This window comes from Hypanus sabinus, chromosome 10 (assembly GCF_030144855.1).
Source record: "Hypanus sabinus isolate sHypSab1 chromosome 10, sHypSab1.hap1, whole genome shotgun sequence".
Classification (NCBI taxonomy): domain Eukaryota; kingdom Metazoa; phylum Chordata; class Chondrichthyes; order Myliobatiformes; family Dasyatidae; genus Hypanus; species Hypanus sabinus.
Window position 1 is genome coordinate 26,042,275 of NC_082715.1, and position 21,395 is coordinate 26,063,669.

General features: G+C 41.2%; 1 protein-coding gene across 5 annotated transcripts in view; it reads right to left on the reverse strand.

The window, feature by feature from the left end:
• The window catches only part of ptprk (protein tyrosine phosphatase receptor type K), a 656,369-nt gene that overhangs the window by 577,628 nt on the left and 57,346 nt on the right, over positions 1–21,395 (reverse strand). Inside the window, exon 1 of one of the 5 annotated variants that reach the window (XM_059981531.1) lies at positions 11,565–11,610. The exons of the other annotated variants lie outside the window; for them this stretch is intronic. Within the exon in view, the coding sequence (XP_059837514.1) occupies positions 11,565–11,595 (31 nt within the window). The 5' untranslated portion in view covers positions 11,596–11,610. Of the gene's footprint in view, positions 1–11,564; positions 11,611–21,395 lie in introns of those variants that run through there. 5 annotated transcript variants of the gene reach the window in all.

The following is a 21,395-nucleotide window of genomic DNA, read 5'->3' on the forward strand; positions in this document are numbered from 1 at the left end:
TCCAGTTTCATTCCACATCCCAAAGACGCACGGGCTGCCGGGTTAATGGGCGGAAGTGGGCGGCGCAGGCTTTTTTGGCCAAAGTGGCCTGTTACAGTGCTTCAGCTCCAAATAAAAAAAATTAAAAAGACGTGGAGGTGAAGGGAATAACCAACACAAGTCTGTGTTATTAAAAAAAAACAGCTTTGTGTCAAAGATAATGTTATAAAGGATGGAATTGATGACAAAACTGCAAAGTTTCTGGAAGAACTAACTGCTATGACATCATAAGTTTGCTTTGGATGAAACAACTTGCCATTGGTCAAGCTTCTCCTCAAGGTTATATAGCCCTTGGTTCAAGGCTAATATTAAGAGTACAAGTTCAATCTTCACAGTGCTATTCCAGCAGAACACAGGGTAAGTACTAGTCAGGATGGATGAAATCTGCCTGCAGCATCATCATAAGAAAGCACTGTGACTGAGATCTGTAGTTCAATAAGATGGCTCATCACCACAATCTCAATGAATGAAACTCAATGAAAAGCATCTCAGTAATTTGCAGAAAAAAGCAACTCCTTTGATTGAATCCATCCGCTTCCTTAAATATGCAATTAGTCTACAATCAACGCTTGCTGCTCTAGTGTGCACTGACTTGCTTTTCAGTTCCAAATTGTCTTGTAGTAGACACCCACACATCAAAGCCTCTTTGATAGCACCTTACGCAATCAAGATGCAGATCAAGTTGGTGATCCTCCAAGTTGTGGGATCTATTTCACCTTCAGTGTTTAAGAGAACAACCACAGCAGTTCAAGACTGGGGCTCTCTTGTACCCTTACAAGTGCTGTAAGAGACAAGCAGTAAATATTGGTCATACCAGCTACGCTATCTCCCACAGAAGAATCAGGATAACTACCAGATTTCTCAGCAGGTCAGGCAGCATCTTTGAAGGGGAATAAACAGTGGATGTTTCAGTACATCACTGGTAAAGCCCTCCCCACGACTAAGCACATCTACATGGAGCGTTGTCACAAAAAAAACACAGCATCCATCATCAGGGGACCCCCACTACCTAGGCCATAACCTCCTCTCGCTGCTGCTATCTGAAAGAAGGTACAGCAGCCTCAGGACTCACATCACCACCAAGTTCAGAAACAGCTACCCCTCAGCAAACATGCTCTTGAACCAAAGGGGATAATTTCACTCAATTTCTCTTGCCCCATCATGGAAATGTTCCCACAACCTATGGACTCACTTTCAAGGACTCTTCATCTCATGTTCTCAATATTTACTGCTTCTTTATTTATTTTATATTTGCAGTGTGGTTTTTTTTTGCACGCTGGTTGTCCACCCTGTTAGTGTGATTATTCTTTTACGGTTATTAGATTTATTGAGTATGCCCGCAAGAAAATGAATCTCAGGGTTATATATGGTGACATATCAGTATTTTGATAATAAATTTACTTTCAAATTTGAGACCTTTCATCAGGACCAGATGAAGGCTCGAAATTCCAACTGTTTATTCCCCTCCATAGGGGCTGGCTCTCCTGACGCGTTCCTCCGACATATTGTGTGTGCTCTCAGTTTACCAAGTTCATCACTGCTGACTGCACCGTACTAGAGTTTTATGACAAGCTGCAAAGTTTGCACAGGTTCAGCTTGGTTTAATGACAGCATTCCCTTTTGCTGTGATTTTGCATCCTTGGTGCATTACTCCCTTCATTCATGGATTAGATTTATCATGATCATGCTGCCTAAGGAAGACAGGAACAATCTGCAAGGCCGTACTTCATTTTTTTTTTGGGGGGGGGGGAGAGAAAAAAGTTTGAAGGGCATGTATTAACACAGCATCAAATTTAAGGGCACTAAGTATATTTTTGCTGTTCTTGGATTTTGATCTCAAAATTCCTGGCTTAAGTGGTAATAGAAATTTCAGCTCCTTGCTTCAGAGAAGAAATTCACCAGCATCATTAACATTTCCCTAGTGTCTCCCTTTTACTCCACATTTAAAGTATAATCAGCTCACATTATATCTAAAGGAATTCATTTCAATTTGAATCTTACATACTTAGCCCAGTATTTTCTACCTGTGCACTCTACATTTGTCAAATCCAGTTTGGATGTAATGGGATTATTCCCCAGTGACTGGGGTTTTAATTACATCTGCATTGACTGAATTAAATATCACACTTAAATTCGGAATTTCTAAAGTTCTGCTTATGTGCATCAACCACTGATAAATGTAATAAGTCAGCACAATATCGGAACTGAAAAATGACCTCATAAACCATTCTATATATTTACCTTCACGCAAGGCAAGCATATGAAGAATTGCATATATTATTCTATGATAGTTGTGGATCAAATCCTGTAATCTGTTTTTATTTCTGGTTGTCAGGCGCTGTTATCAATATTGAAACACAAAAACTCAGTCCTGATTCAGAAGGCTGTAGGTTGAAGTATCACTCAATTTGACATCTGATGCACCAGGATTCCTATATTAATTTGAAAAGATGTAATTCAAATAGAATTGCACACAGTATTTATCATTCTATTTCAGAATTAGAGTTTGGACTAATTAAACTAAAATAAAGCTAAAAGTTAAAGTGCATAAAAAGTAAAAATTTATTGTGAATGAAGAATAGGTCATTTGGCCTTTGTCTGTTCCACCATTCCTGTTGGCAGCTGCGAGAAGAGAGCGTCCCTGGATGGTGGCGGCCCTTGGTTTTGGCTGTACTCCTTGTCAATGTGCTCATTGGTAGAGCCGACATTGTCTGTGATGTCTCGTTGCAGTAAATGTCTAAACTTGCCTGCTCCTTCAAAGCAACTCCCCTGTGGGAGGTGGGTATTGGCCTGTGGATTGATTGGCCATTGCAGCATTCCTGTACTAATGCTACATGCCTTAATAGCCAAAAAAAAATCTGGAATATACTCACTGACACCTGCAGGCAGTGACTTGTCAAAGATCTATTATCTTCTGGGTGAATAAGATTTCTTATCAGTGACCTAAATGACCCATCTCCGAAGGATACAATAGGGTCTTTTAAGAGACTCTTCGGTCTTTATTCTTTGGAGTGTAGAAAGTTGAGGGGGGACTTGATAGAGGTATTTAAAATTATGAGGGGGATAGATAGAGTTGACATGGATAGGCTTTTTCCATTGAGAGTAGGGGAGATTCAAACAAAAGGACGAGTTGAGAGTTAAGGGGCCAAAGTTTAGGGGTAACACGAGGGGGAACTTCTTTACTCAGAGAGCGGTAGCTGTGCAGAGGCAGGTTCGGAATTGTCACTTAAAGTAAAATTAGATAGGTATATGGACAGGAAAGGAATGGAGGGTTATGGGCTGAGTGCAGGTCAGTGGGACTTGGTGAGAGTAAGCGTTCGGCATGGACTAGAAGAGCCGAGATGGCCTGTTTTCGTGCTGTAACTGTTACATGGTTATGGATAGGTACATGGAGCTTAAAAATAGAGGGCTGTAGGTAAATCTAGTAATTTCTAAGGTAGGGACATATTCGGCACAACTTGTGGGCTGAAGGGCCTGTATCGTGCTGTAGGTTTTCCACGTTTCTCTTATGTTGAAACCCAGTCCCATGGTTTTGAAACAACCCAGCTTGGGGAAATATAATTGCTCCATCTAGCTCATCAACCCCAACAATAACTTTAATGAAAATATTTCTTCTTCTTGTAAACTCAGTAGAATACACTCCATTAAGTCTCTTGTCAGAGAACAATCTCCAGCCAATATCGATCAATTCTGTTCATCAACCTCAAAAAAAGCAACAGATTTGTCAAACGTTTTCTTCTTCACAGATCATGCAATGTTCAATCCTAATAACATTTTTTGCGTTCCCTGTTAACAGTTCCTTAAATATCCCTGCATTTTCCCCAATTATGCTGCAGGGAAGAAAATATATTGTCCATTTTAGCTGGTGAAATAAAAACCATTTAATCAGTTGTGACTAGTTGCAGAACTTCGCAAACTTTTCAAAGTAAATACTGTATATGCTACCTTGAGAATTATTTTCTTGCAGTTATGTAAAGGAAAATGTACAACAGAATTTTGTGAGAAACTACACATCAACACAGACTCACAAATGCCACTGTGCACAAGACAAATTGTGCAAATAAAATACTGAGAACAGGAGTGGTAAGGAGTCCTTAAAAGTGAGATCTATAAATAAGGGGGATCTTTGTGTTCCTGTCGACAACTTGCAGAAAGCAAACAACCAGGTACAGCAAGCAATTAGGAAAACCAAATGTTATCCTTCATCGCTAGGAAGTGAAATATAAATAGGAGAGCCAATGCTTTGTTCTACAGGTTTATTAGCACATCACACCCAAGGCAATGTGCGCAGTATAGGCTTTCCTACTTGTATAATGACGTAATAATATATTCAAAGATAAAGATTTTCTCGCCCAATACCTAGACAGGGCACACCGTCTTACAAAGAAAAAAATTGGATGAACTCATCAGGAGTTTAGAAGAATGAAATGGGAATTGGTTAAACAAATTATTCAGTATCATGTGCAGATTCAGCACGTTACCTAAAATTTTGATAAACCCATCTACTGATGCACGGCAGAGATCATCCTGACGGGTTACATCATGGAAACATCAACACCCAGGAATGGAAAAGCCTACAAGAAGTGGTGGACACAGCCAGTACACGCCTGTGGGAAATCAGATTTGTGGGTTTAGTGAGTGGGGACAGAAGAGATTCACTGCCAGTCAGTAGAATAACTATTTATTTACAAGACGGACACTAAACATTCAGTAAATGCTTCAAGCTACACTCAGCTACAGATACTTGGCTAAGCTGAGCACCCAAAGCAGCAGGACAAAACAGACACTAAACCCAGGCCCTCTGCACTGCAGCACACGTCCACTGTCGACCGTTTCTGCAGCACCCTTGTCTACCCGGTCAGTCCGCAGCAACCAGAGAGGTGCTGTGACATTGTCGGCGACACAGAAGTGAGTCAGAGAGGCTGCAATGGCCAATTCACAGGCCAATACCCACCTCCCACAGGGGAGTGGCTTTCAAGGAGCAGGCAAGTTTAGACATTTACTGCAATGAGACATCACAAGCAATGTCGGCTCTACCAATGAGCACATTGACAAGGAGTACAGCCAACACCAAGGGCTGACACCATCCACGGCACGCTCTCTTCTCGCAGCTGCCAACAGGCAAGTACAGGAGCCTTAAGTACCACACCACCAACTTTCAGAAGTTACTACCCTTCAACCATCGTTCTCCTGAACCAGCGTGGATAAGTTCCCTCACCTCAACTCTAAACAAATTCTCCAACTTATAAACTCAGTTCCTGTGAATGCCCACAAGAAAATGCATCTCAAGGTTTTACGTGGAGACATATGCATAACATTGACCATAAATTTACTTTAATCTTTGAAAGAATGCTGAAAATTTTTGACAGGTTAGATGTGGAGAAAATATAGAGCCACTATCTCAAAAAATTAAGAGGTTGGCAAAATAAGACAAAGATGAAGTTAAATTTTCTGTCAGCGAGAGGGTCATGAGTTTTCCAAACTCTCTTCCTCAAATAGGTGGTACTCGATAAACAAGGGGATTTATCTGATACCTTTACAACTGGTCTGCATCGACTGCAGACATTTTCTTTGTTCTCTCCTTGTCTTCCTAGTCTTGCATCTGTAAATTAACATGCACTTCCACATTTTTCCAGGTCTGGTGAAGCTGCCCTCGATCCTAAGTGCAGCTGCTTCTCACCTAACCAATCCTGCCTGACCTGCTGATTGTTTTGAATTTTCACTAAATTTTCAATAGATGCAGGAATTTGAAGTTGAGAATACAATCTTATCGCTTTACTAAATGACAAAATGGTGTACTTCAGCTCCTAATTTAGTGTACTACCTATCACTACAGCCATTTTCTTGAAAATCAGACGTTGGTCAAGAAGTACTGGTATTGAACTTCAGACTTGTTAATTTCTGCTACTAATTGTTTCACACACCAATTTATTTTGAGCTCCTCTCTCACCGTGGACCTCTCAATTATTTCCAAAAACTTTGAAAAAGTCACAAGATAGCTGTTTCATTTCTGTCGTTCCCTTATTCCCCAATATCATTTCTCAAAGTTCAAAGTAAATTTATTATCAAAGTACACATATGTCACCATATACAGCAGAGGTTTAGTTTCTTTTGAGTTTACTCAATAAATCTATTACAGTCAATGAAAGACCTCACCAACAGAGCAATCAACCAGTGTGCAAAATACAACAAACCATGCAAATACAAAATAAATGGAAAAAGTAAACAAATAAGCAATAAAAATCAAGAACATGAGAGGAAGAATCATTGAAAGTGAGTCAATAGGTTGTGGGAAGAGTTCTGTGATGGGGGCAAGTATAGCTGAGTGAAGTTATCCTCTCTGGTTCAAGAGCCTGATGGTTGAGGGGTAATAACTGCTCCTGAACCTGGTGGTGTGAGTTCTGAGGCTCCTGCACCTTCTTCCTGATGGCAGCAGTGAGAAGAGAGCATGACCTGGGTGGTGGGGCCCCCTGATGTTTGACACTGCTTTTCTGTGGCAATGCTCCATATAGATGTGCTCAATGGTGGGGAGGGTTTTACCGTGATGACCTGGGCTGGTTACGTTAATTTTTCTATGATCTTCCATTCAAGGGCATTGGTGTATCCATACCAGGCTGTGACACGGCCAATCAAAATACTCTCCACCACACAGCTATAGAGGTTTGCCGAAGTTTTAGGTGGCATAAGGAATCTTTGCAAACTTACAAGAAAGTAGAGGTGCACTCATGCTTTCTTTGTAGTTGCACGTAACTGCTAGGCCAAGACAGGTCCTCTGACATGATAACACCGAGGAATTTAATGTTACTGACCCTCTCCATCTCTTATTCTCCCAATGTGGACTGACTCGTGGATTTCCAGTTTCCTCCTCCTGAGGTCAATAATCAGCCCCCTGGTCTTGCTGACATTGAGTGAGAAGTTGCTGTGGCACCACTCAGCCAGATTTTCGATCTCCCTCCTATACTCTGATTCATCACCACCTTGGATTCAATCTACAACAGCGGTGTCATCAGCAAACTTAAATATGGCAATGGAGCTGTATTTAGCCACCAAGCCATTAGTATAAAGCGAGTAGAGCAGGGGCCTAAGCACAGAGCCTTGTGGTGCACCTGCACTGCTGGAGATTGTGGAGATGCTGACAATAATCCAAACTGATTGGGAGCAACTGAGCAAATCCAGGATCCAACTGCAGAAGGAGATATTGAGCCTAAGGCTCTTGAAGCTTATTGTTTAGATTTGAGGCGTTGATAACATTGAATGGTGCGCAGTAGTCGATAGACAGCATCATGCTGTATGCATCTTTGCTGCACAGATGTTCCAGGGTTGAGTGAAGAGCCATTTGCTGTGGACCTATTGTGCTGGTAGTCAAATTGGAACGCATCCAAGTCACTTCTCAGGCAGGAATGATCCACATTAAATGTAGCCCATCTTTTCTTTTTATCCAGTTTTGGACCTGCAGAATGGATTCTGAATTTATCCCATTTAGCATGGTGGTAGTACCACACAACTTGCATAAAGGCAAAAACAAATCTCTTACTATCTTTCCTTTCGGTTAGTCCTGACGAAGGGTCTCGGCCCGAAACGTCGACAGTGCTTCTCCCTATAGGTGCTGCTTAGCCTGCTGTGTTCTACCAGCATTTTGTGTGTGTTGTTGTTTGAATTTCCAGCATCTGCAGATTTCCTCGTGTTTGTTCTTTAAAGTTAAAAACAAACTGCTGAAGAAACTCAGTAGGTCATGCAGTATCACTGAAGGAAAATGGCAGACATTTCAGGTTAAGTGTAGGTCTGGATGGAAACACCTTTTGGAGAGTATCCTGACTGGTTGCACAATAGCCCGTTTCTCTACAGATTCTGCTTGACATGCTAAGTTCCTCCAGCAGTTCTTTTTTTGTGCTCTAGATTCCAGCAACAGCAGTTTCTTGTCTCAATCTTGCATGATCTCCAGAATGAGGTAAAAAATAAATACTGGCTTTTTATTATTCCCAGAAGTTTTATAGCTTCATTCTTCTGGATCTACCCGGCTTAGCCAGTGGACCTGGCTTTCCATTGTGCATTATCCACCCCAGAGGGGCCTGAACATAGAGTTCTTGGTTGAGGGAAGGCAGTAAGCAGCCAACTACAAATTCTTTGCTCATGTTTGGCCTGGTGCCAAGAAATTTCTTAAATACTGCCAGACTCCTCCCTCTCAACCTTAACCCCTGCCACAGAATAGACACACCGACAACAATAGGAAAAGTATATGACATGACTTTTTAAACAATGTTGCTGCACTGCAATTTTGGAACAAGTCCCAGGGTGCTCATGATTGGTTAGAATCCAAATCAGATTTAACATCACTGGCATAACTTGTGAAATTTGTTATCCTGCAGCAGCAAAACATTGCAATACATGCTGGGGAGGCTAGTGCCCAGCATGAAGACGGTTGAGTGTGCAACTTCCTGCAGCTTTTACCGATCCTGTGTAATGGCTCACCCATACCAGACTGTGTTACAACCAGTTAGAACATCTGCACAGTACTTCTGTAGAAATTTCCAAGTGTTAGGATCCATCTTTGCCTGTTTCAATGCCGAGGATCCATCAGATTGGGTTATATTGAAGTTCTAAGTAAATTTATTATAAGTACATACATGTCATCGTATATACAACCCTGAGATTCTTCATGGAAGTATGCTCAGTAAATCCAAGAAACATGATAGAATCAATACAAGACTACACCCAACAACTTGGACAAACCAATGTGCAAAAGGCAACAAATTGTGCAAATACTAAAGAAAAATAATACTAAATATCAAGAACACGAGATGAAGAGTCCTTGAAAGTGAAACCATAGGTCGTGTCAACATCTCAGTGATGGGGCAAGAAAGTAGAGTGAAGTTATCCCCAGCGACGCAGGAGTCTGATAGTTGACTGTACCTGGACCAGGTGGTGTGAGTCCTGAGGCCCCTGGACCTGTTTCCCGACGAAGCAACAAGAAGAGAGCACAGTCTGGATGCTGGGCATCCTTGACGATAGATGCTGCATTCCTGTGACAGCAATCTGTGCAGATGTGCTCAGTGGTGGGGAGGGCTTTACCCATGATAGATTGGGTCGTAATCACTACTTTTTGTAGGAGTTTCCATTGAAGGAATTGGTGTTTCCATACCAGGTTGTGATGCAGCCAGTCAATACATCCTCCACAACTTATCTACAGAAGTAGGATAACATTTTAGATGTCACATCGAACCTTCACAAACTCTTAAGGAAGCAAAGCTTTCTTTGTAATTGTACTTAGGTGCCAGGCTCAGGACAGATCCTCCGAAATGATAATACCAAGGACTTTTTAAAGTTGCAGACCCTCGGCACCTCTAATCTCCCGATAAAGACCGGCTCACTGAACTCCAGTTCCCTCCTCCTGAAGTCAATAATCAGCTCCTTGGCCTTGCTGGCATTGAGTGAGAGGTTGTTGTTGTGGCGCCACTCAGCCAGATTTTCAATCTCCCTCCTTCATGCAGATTTGTCACTATCTCTGATTCAGCCAACAACAGCAGTGTCATCAGCAAACTTAAATATGCCTGGCCTCACAGTCATAATTGTAAAGTGAGTAGAGCAGGGGACTAAGCACACTGCCTTGTGGAGCACCTGCACAGATGGAAATCGTTGGGACGCTGTTGTCAATCAGAACTGACTGGGATCTGTGAGTGAGGAAATTGAAGATCCGTTTGCACAAGAAGGTATTGAGGCCTCTGTCTTGAAGCCTATTGATTAGCTTTGAGGAGATAATGGTATTGAATGCCTTTCACTGCAATTTCATTGCAGTTTGCGGCAGCACATCATCCGGTGAAGTCAGGCACACTTCTGTTTGTCCAAAATCACACGAAGATCGGGCTGGTTAAAAAGAGCAGATTTCTTCTCCAAAGAGGTATTAATGAAGTAGAAGGATTTTTAAGACAATCTGGAAACGTAAATGAATAGGATTTTAATTCTACTGCTATTATTAAGCATGTATTTCTTAACCTTCAAGCCACTAGACTACCGATCCATAACAGAACCACAAATACACAGAACCACAAGAGTACAGACTGCTGGAACAGCAGACTCAGGGCAGATAGAAATTCACTCAGCAAAATGCAAGGTGGTCATTTTTGCTAAGACTGGGGAAAATCAATATCAAAGCTGTTAAAAATATATGGATGCTTGAATTGATCACTTGAAGCAGTGTACAAAAGACAGTTATAACTTGTAGACATAGAAAACTAAAGTGGTCCAAGCAGAATTGCAACTAACTTTCCAAACTATTCTTAAGAAGGATACCCATTTTAATGACAGTACAAAGGACTAAATTTACATGTGACAAATTTACTAAAGTTATTTGTACGTGATGACAAATTTCAGTTAGGAATTGACACAGAATAAAATAAAATAAAATAAAATAGAAATGTTCTCTTTAGCATTGAAAATAAGTGGTATTTCGATAAGAATGTTTAGAAAATAAGGCAACTTAAAGGTTCAAATCTAATTTATGGTTACTGTCTAAAGCATCCAAGATAACATGAGGGAAAAATATTATTATTGCCCCCACAAGAATGGTTAAAATTTGGAACACTATATCTGGTACAGATAAGTAATGGTTAAATAATAAAAGGCAGCAATCAGGAACCAAACCACTGCTTTATCAAAAAAAAGTTTCAAAATATTCTATGAATGCCATTCCACAGTTTTATGGTAATTCATAGATCTGATTTACATACCTTCCAAAGCAGAGTATTTTAACCATATACTGTTATGGCAAAAGCTTATGGAAAATCAATTGACGTATAGAAAATTCCTGATTGCCACATGTAACTATATTTGTTAAACTCAAAATATAATAATACAGTATCCAAATTTTTTTAAACGAAAACTGGTCCAAAGATTTTTTAAAATGCTAGTATTGTCCTTCATGATCTTAGCAATACAATGGCCGATTTAAATGTAGCTTTTACATTTAGTTCTGGGTGTTACCTGAAAAGATAACGATATTTTAAAATGGTGGCAAGAAAATGGAAGCGTTTTGACTCCTCAGCTCAATGTGTATTTCCGTTAAACTAAATTTTTTTTTAATTCCCTAATAACTGAAGTTTAAAATTACCTGGAATAGCTGTGATATACCTACAAGTTGAAATCAGGAGTCATTTTTCATTATCTTTCCTCCGACAAATTGTAATGCGATAACTTAGCAATATTTTTCACGCTATTGACTTTGAATTTTTGAAAGTTCTAGTATTTGAGAACTGAGAGGAGGCAGTCATGTTGCATTTCAAATATATTAACGCAATTTAAAAATGGTAATTCCTGCAGATTTAATAACTATTTCAACCCTTTCATAGGTGTAGATGAGAAATATTTATGCCTGCAGAAAGTTTTCTTCTTTATATTCAGTAGCCTTAGACCTAGCTCTTTGGCGACAGTAAACAGTACTTGGGCAAATAAATGCCAAAAGCTGTCTGGCTCTCAAAATCAGAAATATTCAAATCATTTCCAAAGAACATTTCAGTTGAATATTAACTGACCTGAGACATAAGAGTTTGTACGAAGATACATTACTTCGCAGGCAGATTTATGATGGGACTACTTTCCAAGTGGTTCTTACAATTGCAAATGCTGCAGCATAAACCATGCCACGTGCAAACTGGAAAGCTGACTGATTTAACAGTTTTGAGTGGTTATTTCCACTGCAAACAATTCCAAAAGTTTACAGCAGAGCGATTACACAGCCTGAAACAGGTGACTTGAAACTTTACCCAAGCTCGCTATCCAAATGCCTCATGTAATCATTAACAGCTGCTTGAATACCCAGCTTTGCTCAAAGTCAGTCAGCAGTAAGGAGCACGAAAAAGTCAGTGTGTTTAATGTGTTTCAATTTGAAACTGCCACCGAAGGCAATGCAAATGGTAAGCATTTATCTTAAATTGTCTGTCATGATGCATTTGAGTGGTAGGAATATAATCATGTGTTTAAAATACCACCACAATAAAGTCCACTGGCAAATTCTCTGTTCTGCTCCATTTATGTTCAAGTTTAATTGTCATTCACTCATACATGAATATCCATGAATTTAGCCAAACAAAACAGCATTTCTCCAAGGTCAAGGTGAAAAACACTGTAGCAACACAGCACAAGGCACGTACAAGACAGCAAGCATGTATGATATCTGCAAACTAAAATCTCATTAAAAAATTGTCCAAGGCCCTGAGTCCATGAACGTTGCAGCAGTCTGCAGTCGACCACACTACAGCCTGTAATCTGCTGAGCAACTACAGGAGAGCAGCACCAACCCCAGCTTGGATGCCACACCGCACCAACTCCAAGGGCTCTCTCCTGAGCAGCTAAGGACTGAGGCCTAAGGCCTAGTTCTCACTGTGACCGAAGCCACACAACTCCCCCACCATCCACCCCTGGTGTCCACCAACAAATCAGTGAACCAGATCACAGCACTCCACATTAACAACGTCCAAAATGGTGTTGCGATCAGTAGAAAAGTGACAAAGACTATCACGCACTGTTAAACTGCACAACGACTCTTCCAATGCCTCTCTGGCACAGACACCGGGGCGATCTGCTGCAAGTCCAGCTCCTTCAGTTTCTCCGCCAAACAAGCAACCCACTGATTGGGCAGTATTTCAACTTCTTAACGTCCAGCAAGATTTTGCGATCACAAAAAATACATTTAGAAAAGACAATAACACCTTTAGTTGGACCCATAGAAGTAGCTGCAATTCAACGTGCCACCATCTTACTGGAAGTCCTGGACAAAGTTGTTGCTTTACCAATGTGGCTGGCTATACGGCAAAGACTGTAAAACTTTTTCATACATCAAAATATTCAGTGTACTTTGTTTCTCTTAAACATTGCGAAAGCATTAATCAGGATTTGGAAACTTATTTGTTTAAAGATACAGATATTAGCATAATTAGACTCACAGTAAAACTACACAGATGGAGACTCCTCAGCCAAACCACAGTCCCATCTAGCAGGGCCTAATTTCCTGAATTAGGCCCATACCAGACTCAGTTCTGCCCTTCCACGTACCTATCCAAGTGTTTCTTAAATGAGACCCTTATACCTAGATCAACCACTTTCTCTGGCAGACCATGACCATAAGACAGAGGAACAGAATTAGTCCATTCAGCCCATCGTTTGATTTGTTGTTCAGTAATGGCTGACTTATTTTCCCTCTCAACCCCATTCTCCGGCTCTCTTCCCATAGCTTTTGATGTCCTTACTAATCAGAAACTAATGCCTCAACTATACCCAATGACTTGGCTTTCAGAGCCATCTCTGGCTATGAAACCATAGATTCAAAGTTCAGAGCTAAAAGTAAATTTATTATTCAAGTGCATATATGTCACCCTACATAATCCTGAGATCCCTTTCCTTGCAGGCAAACTCAATAAATCCATAATAGAATAACCATAAAAGAAATAATCATAGACACACCAACTTGGGCATTCAACCAGTGTGTAAAAGAAAACAAACTCTGCAAATACAAGAGGGAAATAATAGATAGATCGATAGATAGATAAATAAATAAATAAATAAATAAGCAAGCAAGCAATACATATCAAGAACATGAGATGAAGAGTCCTTGAAAAAGAGTCCATAGGTTGTGGGAATATTTCAATGACGGGACAAGTGAAGTTGAATGAAATTATCCTGTCATTCAAGAGCCTGTTGGTTGATGGGTAGTAACTTGGTGATGTGAATCCTGAGGCTTTGTACGTTGTTCCTAAAGGCAGCAGTGAGAAGAGAGCATGTCCTGGGGATACACCAATGCTCTTGAATGGAAAATCCTGCAAAAAGTAATGGAAGTCGCCCAGCCCATCACGGGTAAAGCCCTCCCCACCATTGAACACATCTACATGAAATGTGGTTGCAGAAAAGCAGCATCCATTATCAAGAGCACTGGTGTATCCATAACAGGTGAGATGCAGCCAGTCAATACACTCTCCATTATAAATCTCCCCCACCCCCGTGGGTAGCAGGTGGAGCCATTTCTCTACCAAAGGAGATGCAAGGACTCTCCGCTACCCTGCAGTTCGTGCTTGGGCAAGGTGCAGCACCTGCTTAGTCCCCAGTCAGGGTCACGTGAAGCCATGGGAACAGGTGGTGGATGGTCATAGGAGCAGCTGGCGCACATCACAAGTCCTGGTCATGTGACCACTGACACCAGGCGGACAATCTCTGAAGAGCGTCGATAAAAGCTGCGGTCACACACCTCGTAAAGATACTGCCCAGGAGACGGAAATGGCAAAACCACTTCTGTAGAACAGCATGCCAACTACAATCATGGTCACAAGACCAGGATCACCCATGTCAAACAAGACAGCACAATGATGTCTTTCTGAATATACTGCAATTGTCTCAAGTCTAACCACCTCTTGTATTTCTGAGGCACCATATTCAATGGTGATTCTTCATTATTAAGACACCTTCGCCTTCACATCCATTGCTCTATTGTAAAACTGTATGTAAAGTGTTTGGAAGTTTGAAAACATAATGTAAATGAAAGCCCATATTACTGTCTAACTTCGAACGTTTCGAACCTTTTCTGAATTTGTCATCAGTTTACTTGTGGTGTCCAATAATTGCTGCTTACTATTTGCTGGCCCTATCTTCAAGCTGCCAATGTGCCAGAGTCTAAAATTAACTCCTTACATTTCAGAGATTATTTTGCATTGTTTGATGTTTTCTTCAAATCTACTTTGTCAAAGCTTTCAGTCACCATCCAAAATATACCATGTGAATCACAGAGGTTGGGCTGGCCGGCACTGAGAATGGAGACCAGCGATCGCCAGGTCTGAGGCCCATATGGGCGGCAGTTACAAGGTCACCAGAGTCAGAGGTTCACAAGTAGGTCAAATTTGAGACTGGCGAGTCCTGCGGTCGAGGCCCAAAGGTCAGAGCCATGATCATGGAGTCCTGGAGTCAACACCCAGAGATTGGCAAAGCAAACGCTGAACACCAAAGTAGGCAGGGCCATAGATAGAGGCTGGATGGCCGAACCCTCCTGGGCCACCCTATCCAGACGTCAGAGGTCCAATATCTGCCAGCCTGTGAGTGAACTGAAGGTCAAGGACTGAAGCTCAGAGGAGGCCCAGAAAGGGCCTGTCCTGGGTTTGGAGGGATGTCTGTCTGTAAGTGAGTGGGTGGGAAAGAGAGAAGCTTGCTTTGCTGCTCCTGCTAATGGTTCTAATGTTCTGCTGAACATTGTGGGCGTGCTGCATTGGCACCAGAAAGCAAGGCGACACAGTTCACTCCAAGTTTAGATGCGCTTGTGATAAAGAAATCTGCAACAATATACTCATTTTGCACAAAAATATTACAAAACACAGCCAAACATTACAATACTAGACTATTCTAAAATGAACCAATCCACACTTTGCTTTTCTTTTCTCAAGAATTAAAGTTTTATTCCTACTCCATCATATTCTGATCTTCTAATATATCCATGGAAATAGGCAGTCATCTAATTGGTAAATTGCAGGCTATTCAATTATAATGGCTATTATATCCACTCTCCTCTCCTAGCAGATTCTTCAGCCTTTTCTACTTACCTCCTAGTTTCTTACTTCACCCCTCCTTCCCCCACCCACCTGGCTTTACCTTCCGGCATGTCCTCCTCCCCCAACCCTCCCTCCACTTTCTTATTCTCAGAATCAAAATGGTTTATTATAACCAGCATGTGTCATGAAATTTGTTAACTTAGCAAAAGCAGTTCAAACCTGCACGTGATATAGAAGAAAAATAAATATATTTTTAAAATAATAATCAATTACAGTATACATGTAATGAATAGATGAAATATCATGCAAGAACAGAAATATATATTAAAAAGTGAGGTAGTGCTCATAGGATCAATGTCCATGTAGGAATCAGATGGCAGAGGGGAAGAAGCTGTTCCTGAATCGCTGTGTGTGTGCCTTCAGGCTTCTGTACCTCCTACCTGACAGTAACAGTGAGAAAAGGGCATGCCCTGGGTGCTGGGAGTCCTTACTAATGGAAGCTGCTTTCCAAGATATCACTACTTGAAGATGTTCTGGGTACTTTGTAGGCTAGTACGAAAGATGGATCCGACTAAATTTACAACCCTCCGCAGCTTCTTTTGGTCCTGTGCAGTAGGCCCCTCCTCAATACTAGGCCATGATGCAGTCAGCCAGAATGCTCTCCACGTTGCATCTATAGAAATTTTTGAGTGTTTTTGTTAACATACCAAATCTCTTCAAACTCCTAATGAACTATAGACACTGCCTTGCCTTCTTTGTAGCTGCATCGATATGTTGGGACCAGGTTAGATCCTCAGAGATCCTGACATGAAACTGCTCACTCTCTCCACTTCTGATCCCTCTGTGAGGATTCTGGCTTCAATCGCCCTTCTTTTCCAGTCCTGAGGAAGGGTCACAGGCCAAAATATTGAACCTTTGTTCATGTCTATTGATGCTGCCTGGTATATGTTCCTCCAATGTTTTGTCTGTCCTTCTTAGGATTTATAATGGATATTGCCTCTCAACTCAATGCCATGTTATTTTGGCATCCGTGTGAACAGTGTCAAAGTGCTCTCATTTTTCTCTCTTCTGAACTCAATACCCAAAAAAATGATGCATTTGCTAAATGTACTCAGATAATGCACCAGGATCCATTCTTATAATTTGAGTTTCAGCTGCCTTTAATTCACCAAAAAAAACAAGTACTTGTTTGGTATCTACTACATCAATACATTTTGCCCTGTTACAGTAGAGTTGGTTCGGTTACAAAAAGCAAAGTGATCTTAATTTATCTGTTAAAGATACTAACTAAATTAACCAGGAAGAATAAAATCTGACATTAGTTTTCCAATTTCTCATATGTTATACCAAGTACAGACTAGCAGAAGTTAAACAATGAAAACTAAGAAATAAAGCTGAAAGTATTTGCTGGGTTACACTTTCACATGTTAAAGCCTTTCTTCAAGAACACAGACAAAAACTTCAAATGCATGTTTTCTTAAATAGATTACCTGCATGAATAGGCAAGGAAAAATATTTTGCAACAAGTTTCTAACTGCGCAAAGGCAGATCAAAGAAAGGCCAAATTCAAGTTTTATTGTCATTCAGCCATATTCATGATAAAAGCCAAACAAAACAACTGGGGACAAGGTGCAAAACACAGCGTCAACAGTTGCAGAAAAGCATAGTGTCGTGGCCTGAAGATTTGATGGTGCATGGGATGTTGTCCTGGTGCCATGTTTCTGCAACACAAACACACAACAGTTCCTCATCAAGCGCTGATACAGCCACACACGAAGGCAATCCAGTGCAACTTCAACCAAGTGGAGGGTGGCACCAACAGGAGGAGCTAACCCCCCCCCCCCACCAACCAAGCACATACTCACGCATGCCCACTGCGCCTCTGCTCTCTCACAACACCTCTGGTGTTTCCTCCAATGGGCGGCTGCAACAGGCGACTCCATGATATGACAGCCTAATCCGTGCAACTGAGACTGTGTAGCTCCTCTGCCGCCGATCTCTCCAAGGAACTAGTGAACCAGACTTGCACATTAGCCATGTCCAACAGGGTCTTGCAAATTATAAGAAAAACATTTAAGGCAGCCAATTGCACCTTTAGCTGAACGACGTACCATCTCCGACATCTTCTTCACTGGGTGACTGTAGCAGACACATGGTAAATTGCCAGCTCCATCATGGGCACTAGCCTCCCCAAAGAGAACATCTTCAAAAGGTGATGCCTCAAAAGATGGCATTCATCATTAAGGACCCCCACTACCTGGGACATGCCCTCTTCTCATTGCAACTATCAGAGAAGAGATACAGGAGCCTGAAGATTCATACAGTGTTTTAGCAACAGCTTCTTTCCTTCCAACATCAGAATTATGAACAATGAATCCTTGCCATTCTTGCTCTCCTTTTACACCAATTTTTCTTATTTTACATATTTCTTATTGGAATTTATCATCTATTTTATGCACTGCACTGCTGCCACAAAACAAAAAAGCACGTTAGTGATGATCAACCTGATTCTGAGGTTCACCCTTGAGAAAAATTGGTGTTAAAGTATCTTTCAAACAGAGTCTCAGTCAAACTGCACGGAAACCACAATCTTCCAACTAATGAATCTCCACCATCCATGAAGCATCCAATACATTTTCCTTACATATCCATTATACCACTAGTCACCTGCGCACCAGGGCTGATTGACAAATGGCCAACATACCAACCTGCATGTTTTTGACATATGGGAGAGAACTAGAGCACCCAGTTGAAGGTCAAATGTGTAAAGTTCGCAAACTGAGCATCAGAGTTCAGGATTGCACCCGGATTTGTTGGAACTGAGGCGTTAGTTCCAGTAACTATGTCACTGTGGTGACAGCTCTCTCTCTCTCTCTCTCTCTTCAGGCACTGCAAACAAGGTTCTCAAATATTACCCGTCATCAATAATTTATCTCTTTAGTGGACAGAATAAATGAAGTGGTAAAGTGGCAGATGGTCCATTGGACTTGACATAATCAGCTACTCTAATTCCTACACATCTCCTCATCACCATCCATGATTTTAAGAATAATGATGTCATCAGTGAATTAATACACAGTCATGAGTGTAGAGAGGGTCAGGCAGTGGGCTAAATGTGCTTTCTTCACGTGCTCGTGTTGACTGCCAGCACTGAGTAGATATTACCACCGATCTGTACCAACCATCATCTCCTATGACTATATCTTAGATACACTGCAGAGGGAGGTACAGAGGCCTAGATTCAGAACTTTATTGATTAATTCTGAGGAGATAATGGTATTGTACATTGAGCTGTAATCAATAAACAGCAGCCTGACACATGAGCTGCTGTTGTTTAGGTGCTCCAAAGCAGTAGAGAGCAAGTGAAATTGTGTCCACTGTAAATATGTTGCAAACAGTAGGCAAGTATCAATATGCCCAAGTCCTTGTTTGGGCAGGGGTTAATTCTAACCACAAGCAACCTCTTTGTGGACCTAATTACTGCACTTGATCTGGTCATGAGCCTGGTTGGGTGAAGGACCCATTAGTGAGTGAGCAGTTGGGGACAGTGATCACGACTCCTTAAATTTTAAGATATCTGTAGCTAATAATATGTGTGGACCTTGCAGGGAAGTATGAAACTGGAGCAGGACAAATTACAAGTGCATTAGGAAGAACTAGGGACCGTTCAGTAGGAGCGGTTATTTTTGGGCAAATCCACATCTAACATATGGAGGGCGTTTCGAGACCAACTCAACAGATTACATTTCAGACACTATAGGTTCCAGGGTTCCAGTCAGACGAGGACAGTAAGGAAAGAGAACCTTGGATGTCAAGGGAGCTGATGAACTTAGTCAAGATGAAAAACTAAAAAAGTATGCAAAGCTTAGGAAGCTAGAATCAAACAAAGCCCTCAAGGATTATAAAGAAACCAGAAAAGAACTCAAGAAAGAAATTAGCAAAGCCAGGTGGGAGGTGAAGAAAAGTCTTTGGCAACTAGGGAGAGAGTAGGATCACACAATGATATATGGGGAACTCTTGCTTCAATGCGCAGAATGTGGGCGAGGTTCTTAATGAGCACTTTACATCAGTATTTATCAAGGAGAAATATGCAGAGGATAGGGAGATCAGTGCCAAGCGTATTAATCTGCTAGGGCATTTTGAAGTAAAAGGGGAGGTAGTACTGGGTGTCTTAAAGAACATAAGGTGGATAAATCCACAGGGACTGATGGGATATAGCCCAAGATTATTGAGAGGCAAGTGAAGAGATTGTTGGGGCTTTGATCAATATCCTTGTATCCTCTCTAGCCACAGGAGAGGTCCCAAAGGAATGACAAGAAGCTAATGCTTCTCCATTATTCAAGAAGGGAAGCAGAGTTTATGACCGTTTGGAAAACCATGGCCTAATTTGGGAGAGCCAGCATGGCAGTTGTGTAGAGTAAGCGGTGTCTTACTAACTTGATTTGAGTTTTTTGTCAAGGTGATGAGGGTGGATGTTGTCTACCTGGATTTTAGTAAGGCAGTTGACAAGGTCCCTCACTGGAGGCTCATTCAGAAGATTAAGATGCATGGGATCAATGGTGAAATGGCTGTTTGGATTCAGAACTGGTTTGGCCTCAGAAGATAGAGGGTAGTGGTCAAAGGATCTTACTCAGCTGAGTATAAATGACCTGGATGAAAATTAGATGAGTGGCTTCGTAAGTTTGCAAGATGAAATGAAGATTAATGGAGTTGTGGATAGCACAGATGGCTGGTAATTAATACAGCAGATTATAGATCCATTGCAGGTATAGGTGGAGAAATAGTATATGAAGTTTAACCTGGCCAAATGTGGTGTCACACCTTATTTGGTCAAATATACAGAGACAGTACGCAGCTAAAGGCAAGAAGCTTTACATTTTTATGAGCAGAGTGATCTTTGGGTCTAAGTTCAAAGCTCCCTGAAAGTGGCTACACACGAGGCATGTGGTATGCTTGCCCTTTTTAGTTCAGGCATTGAGTTCAAAGGTCAGGAAGTTACATTGGAGCTTGATAAAACTCTAGTTAGTCAACATCTGGAGTATTCCATACAGCCCTGGTCTCCCATTATAAGGAGGATGTCAACACTTTGGAGAGGGAGTAGAAGAGTTTACCAGGATACTGTCTGGATTAGAGGGCATTCAAGTTTGAAGATTGTTTATTGTCATTTCCAGTACACGAGTATAAAGGAGAACAAAATAATCGTTACTCCAGATCGAAGCACAGTAAATATAAATACACAAGATAACTTATGGACATTGTATGTCCAAAAAGTGATGTTAGGCACAGGACTGTCTGTACATAAGATGACCGACAGGAAATGATAATGTAGTGGTGGAGAGGTGAGTTAGTGGGTGGGATCCTTCACGATATTACTGGCTCTTTTCCAGCTATAACAAGTTGTGCTATAACAAGAAGTTGAATAAACATGGGTTGTTTTCTCTGGAGCAGGGAGACTGAGGGCAGATCTGACAGAGGTTCATAAAATCATGATAGGCATAATAGAGTAGACAGATACCATCTTTTTTTCCCAGGTTCAGAATGTCTAATACAGAGAGCAAGTATTTAAGATGAGAAGAGGTAATTTCAAAGGAGATGCAAGGGGCTTTTTTTAAAAACAACACAGAATGTTGGCTGCCTGGATGCACTACCTGGGTAGAAGCCAATATATAATTTCTCTTAAGAGACGATAAGATAGGCACAAGAATGTGAGGGAATGGAAGGACATGGACATTGTGTAGGCATGAGGGATTAGTTTAGTTGGCCATTTAATTGTGGACCAAAGGGCCCGTTCTTGTGCTGTGTTCTATTACTGTTGATACGAGTGCTGCCCGTTGATAT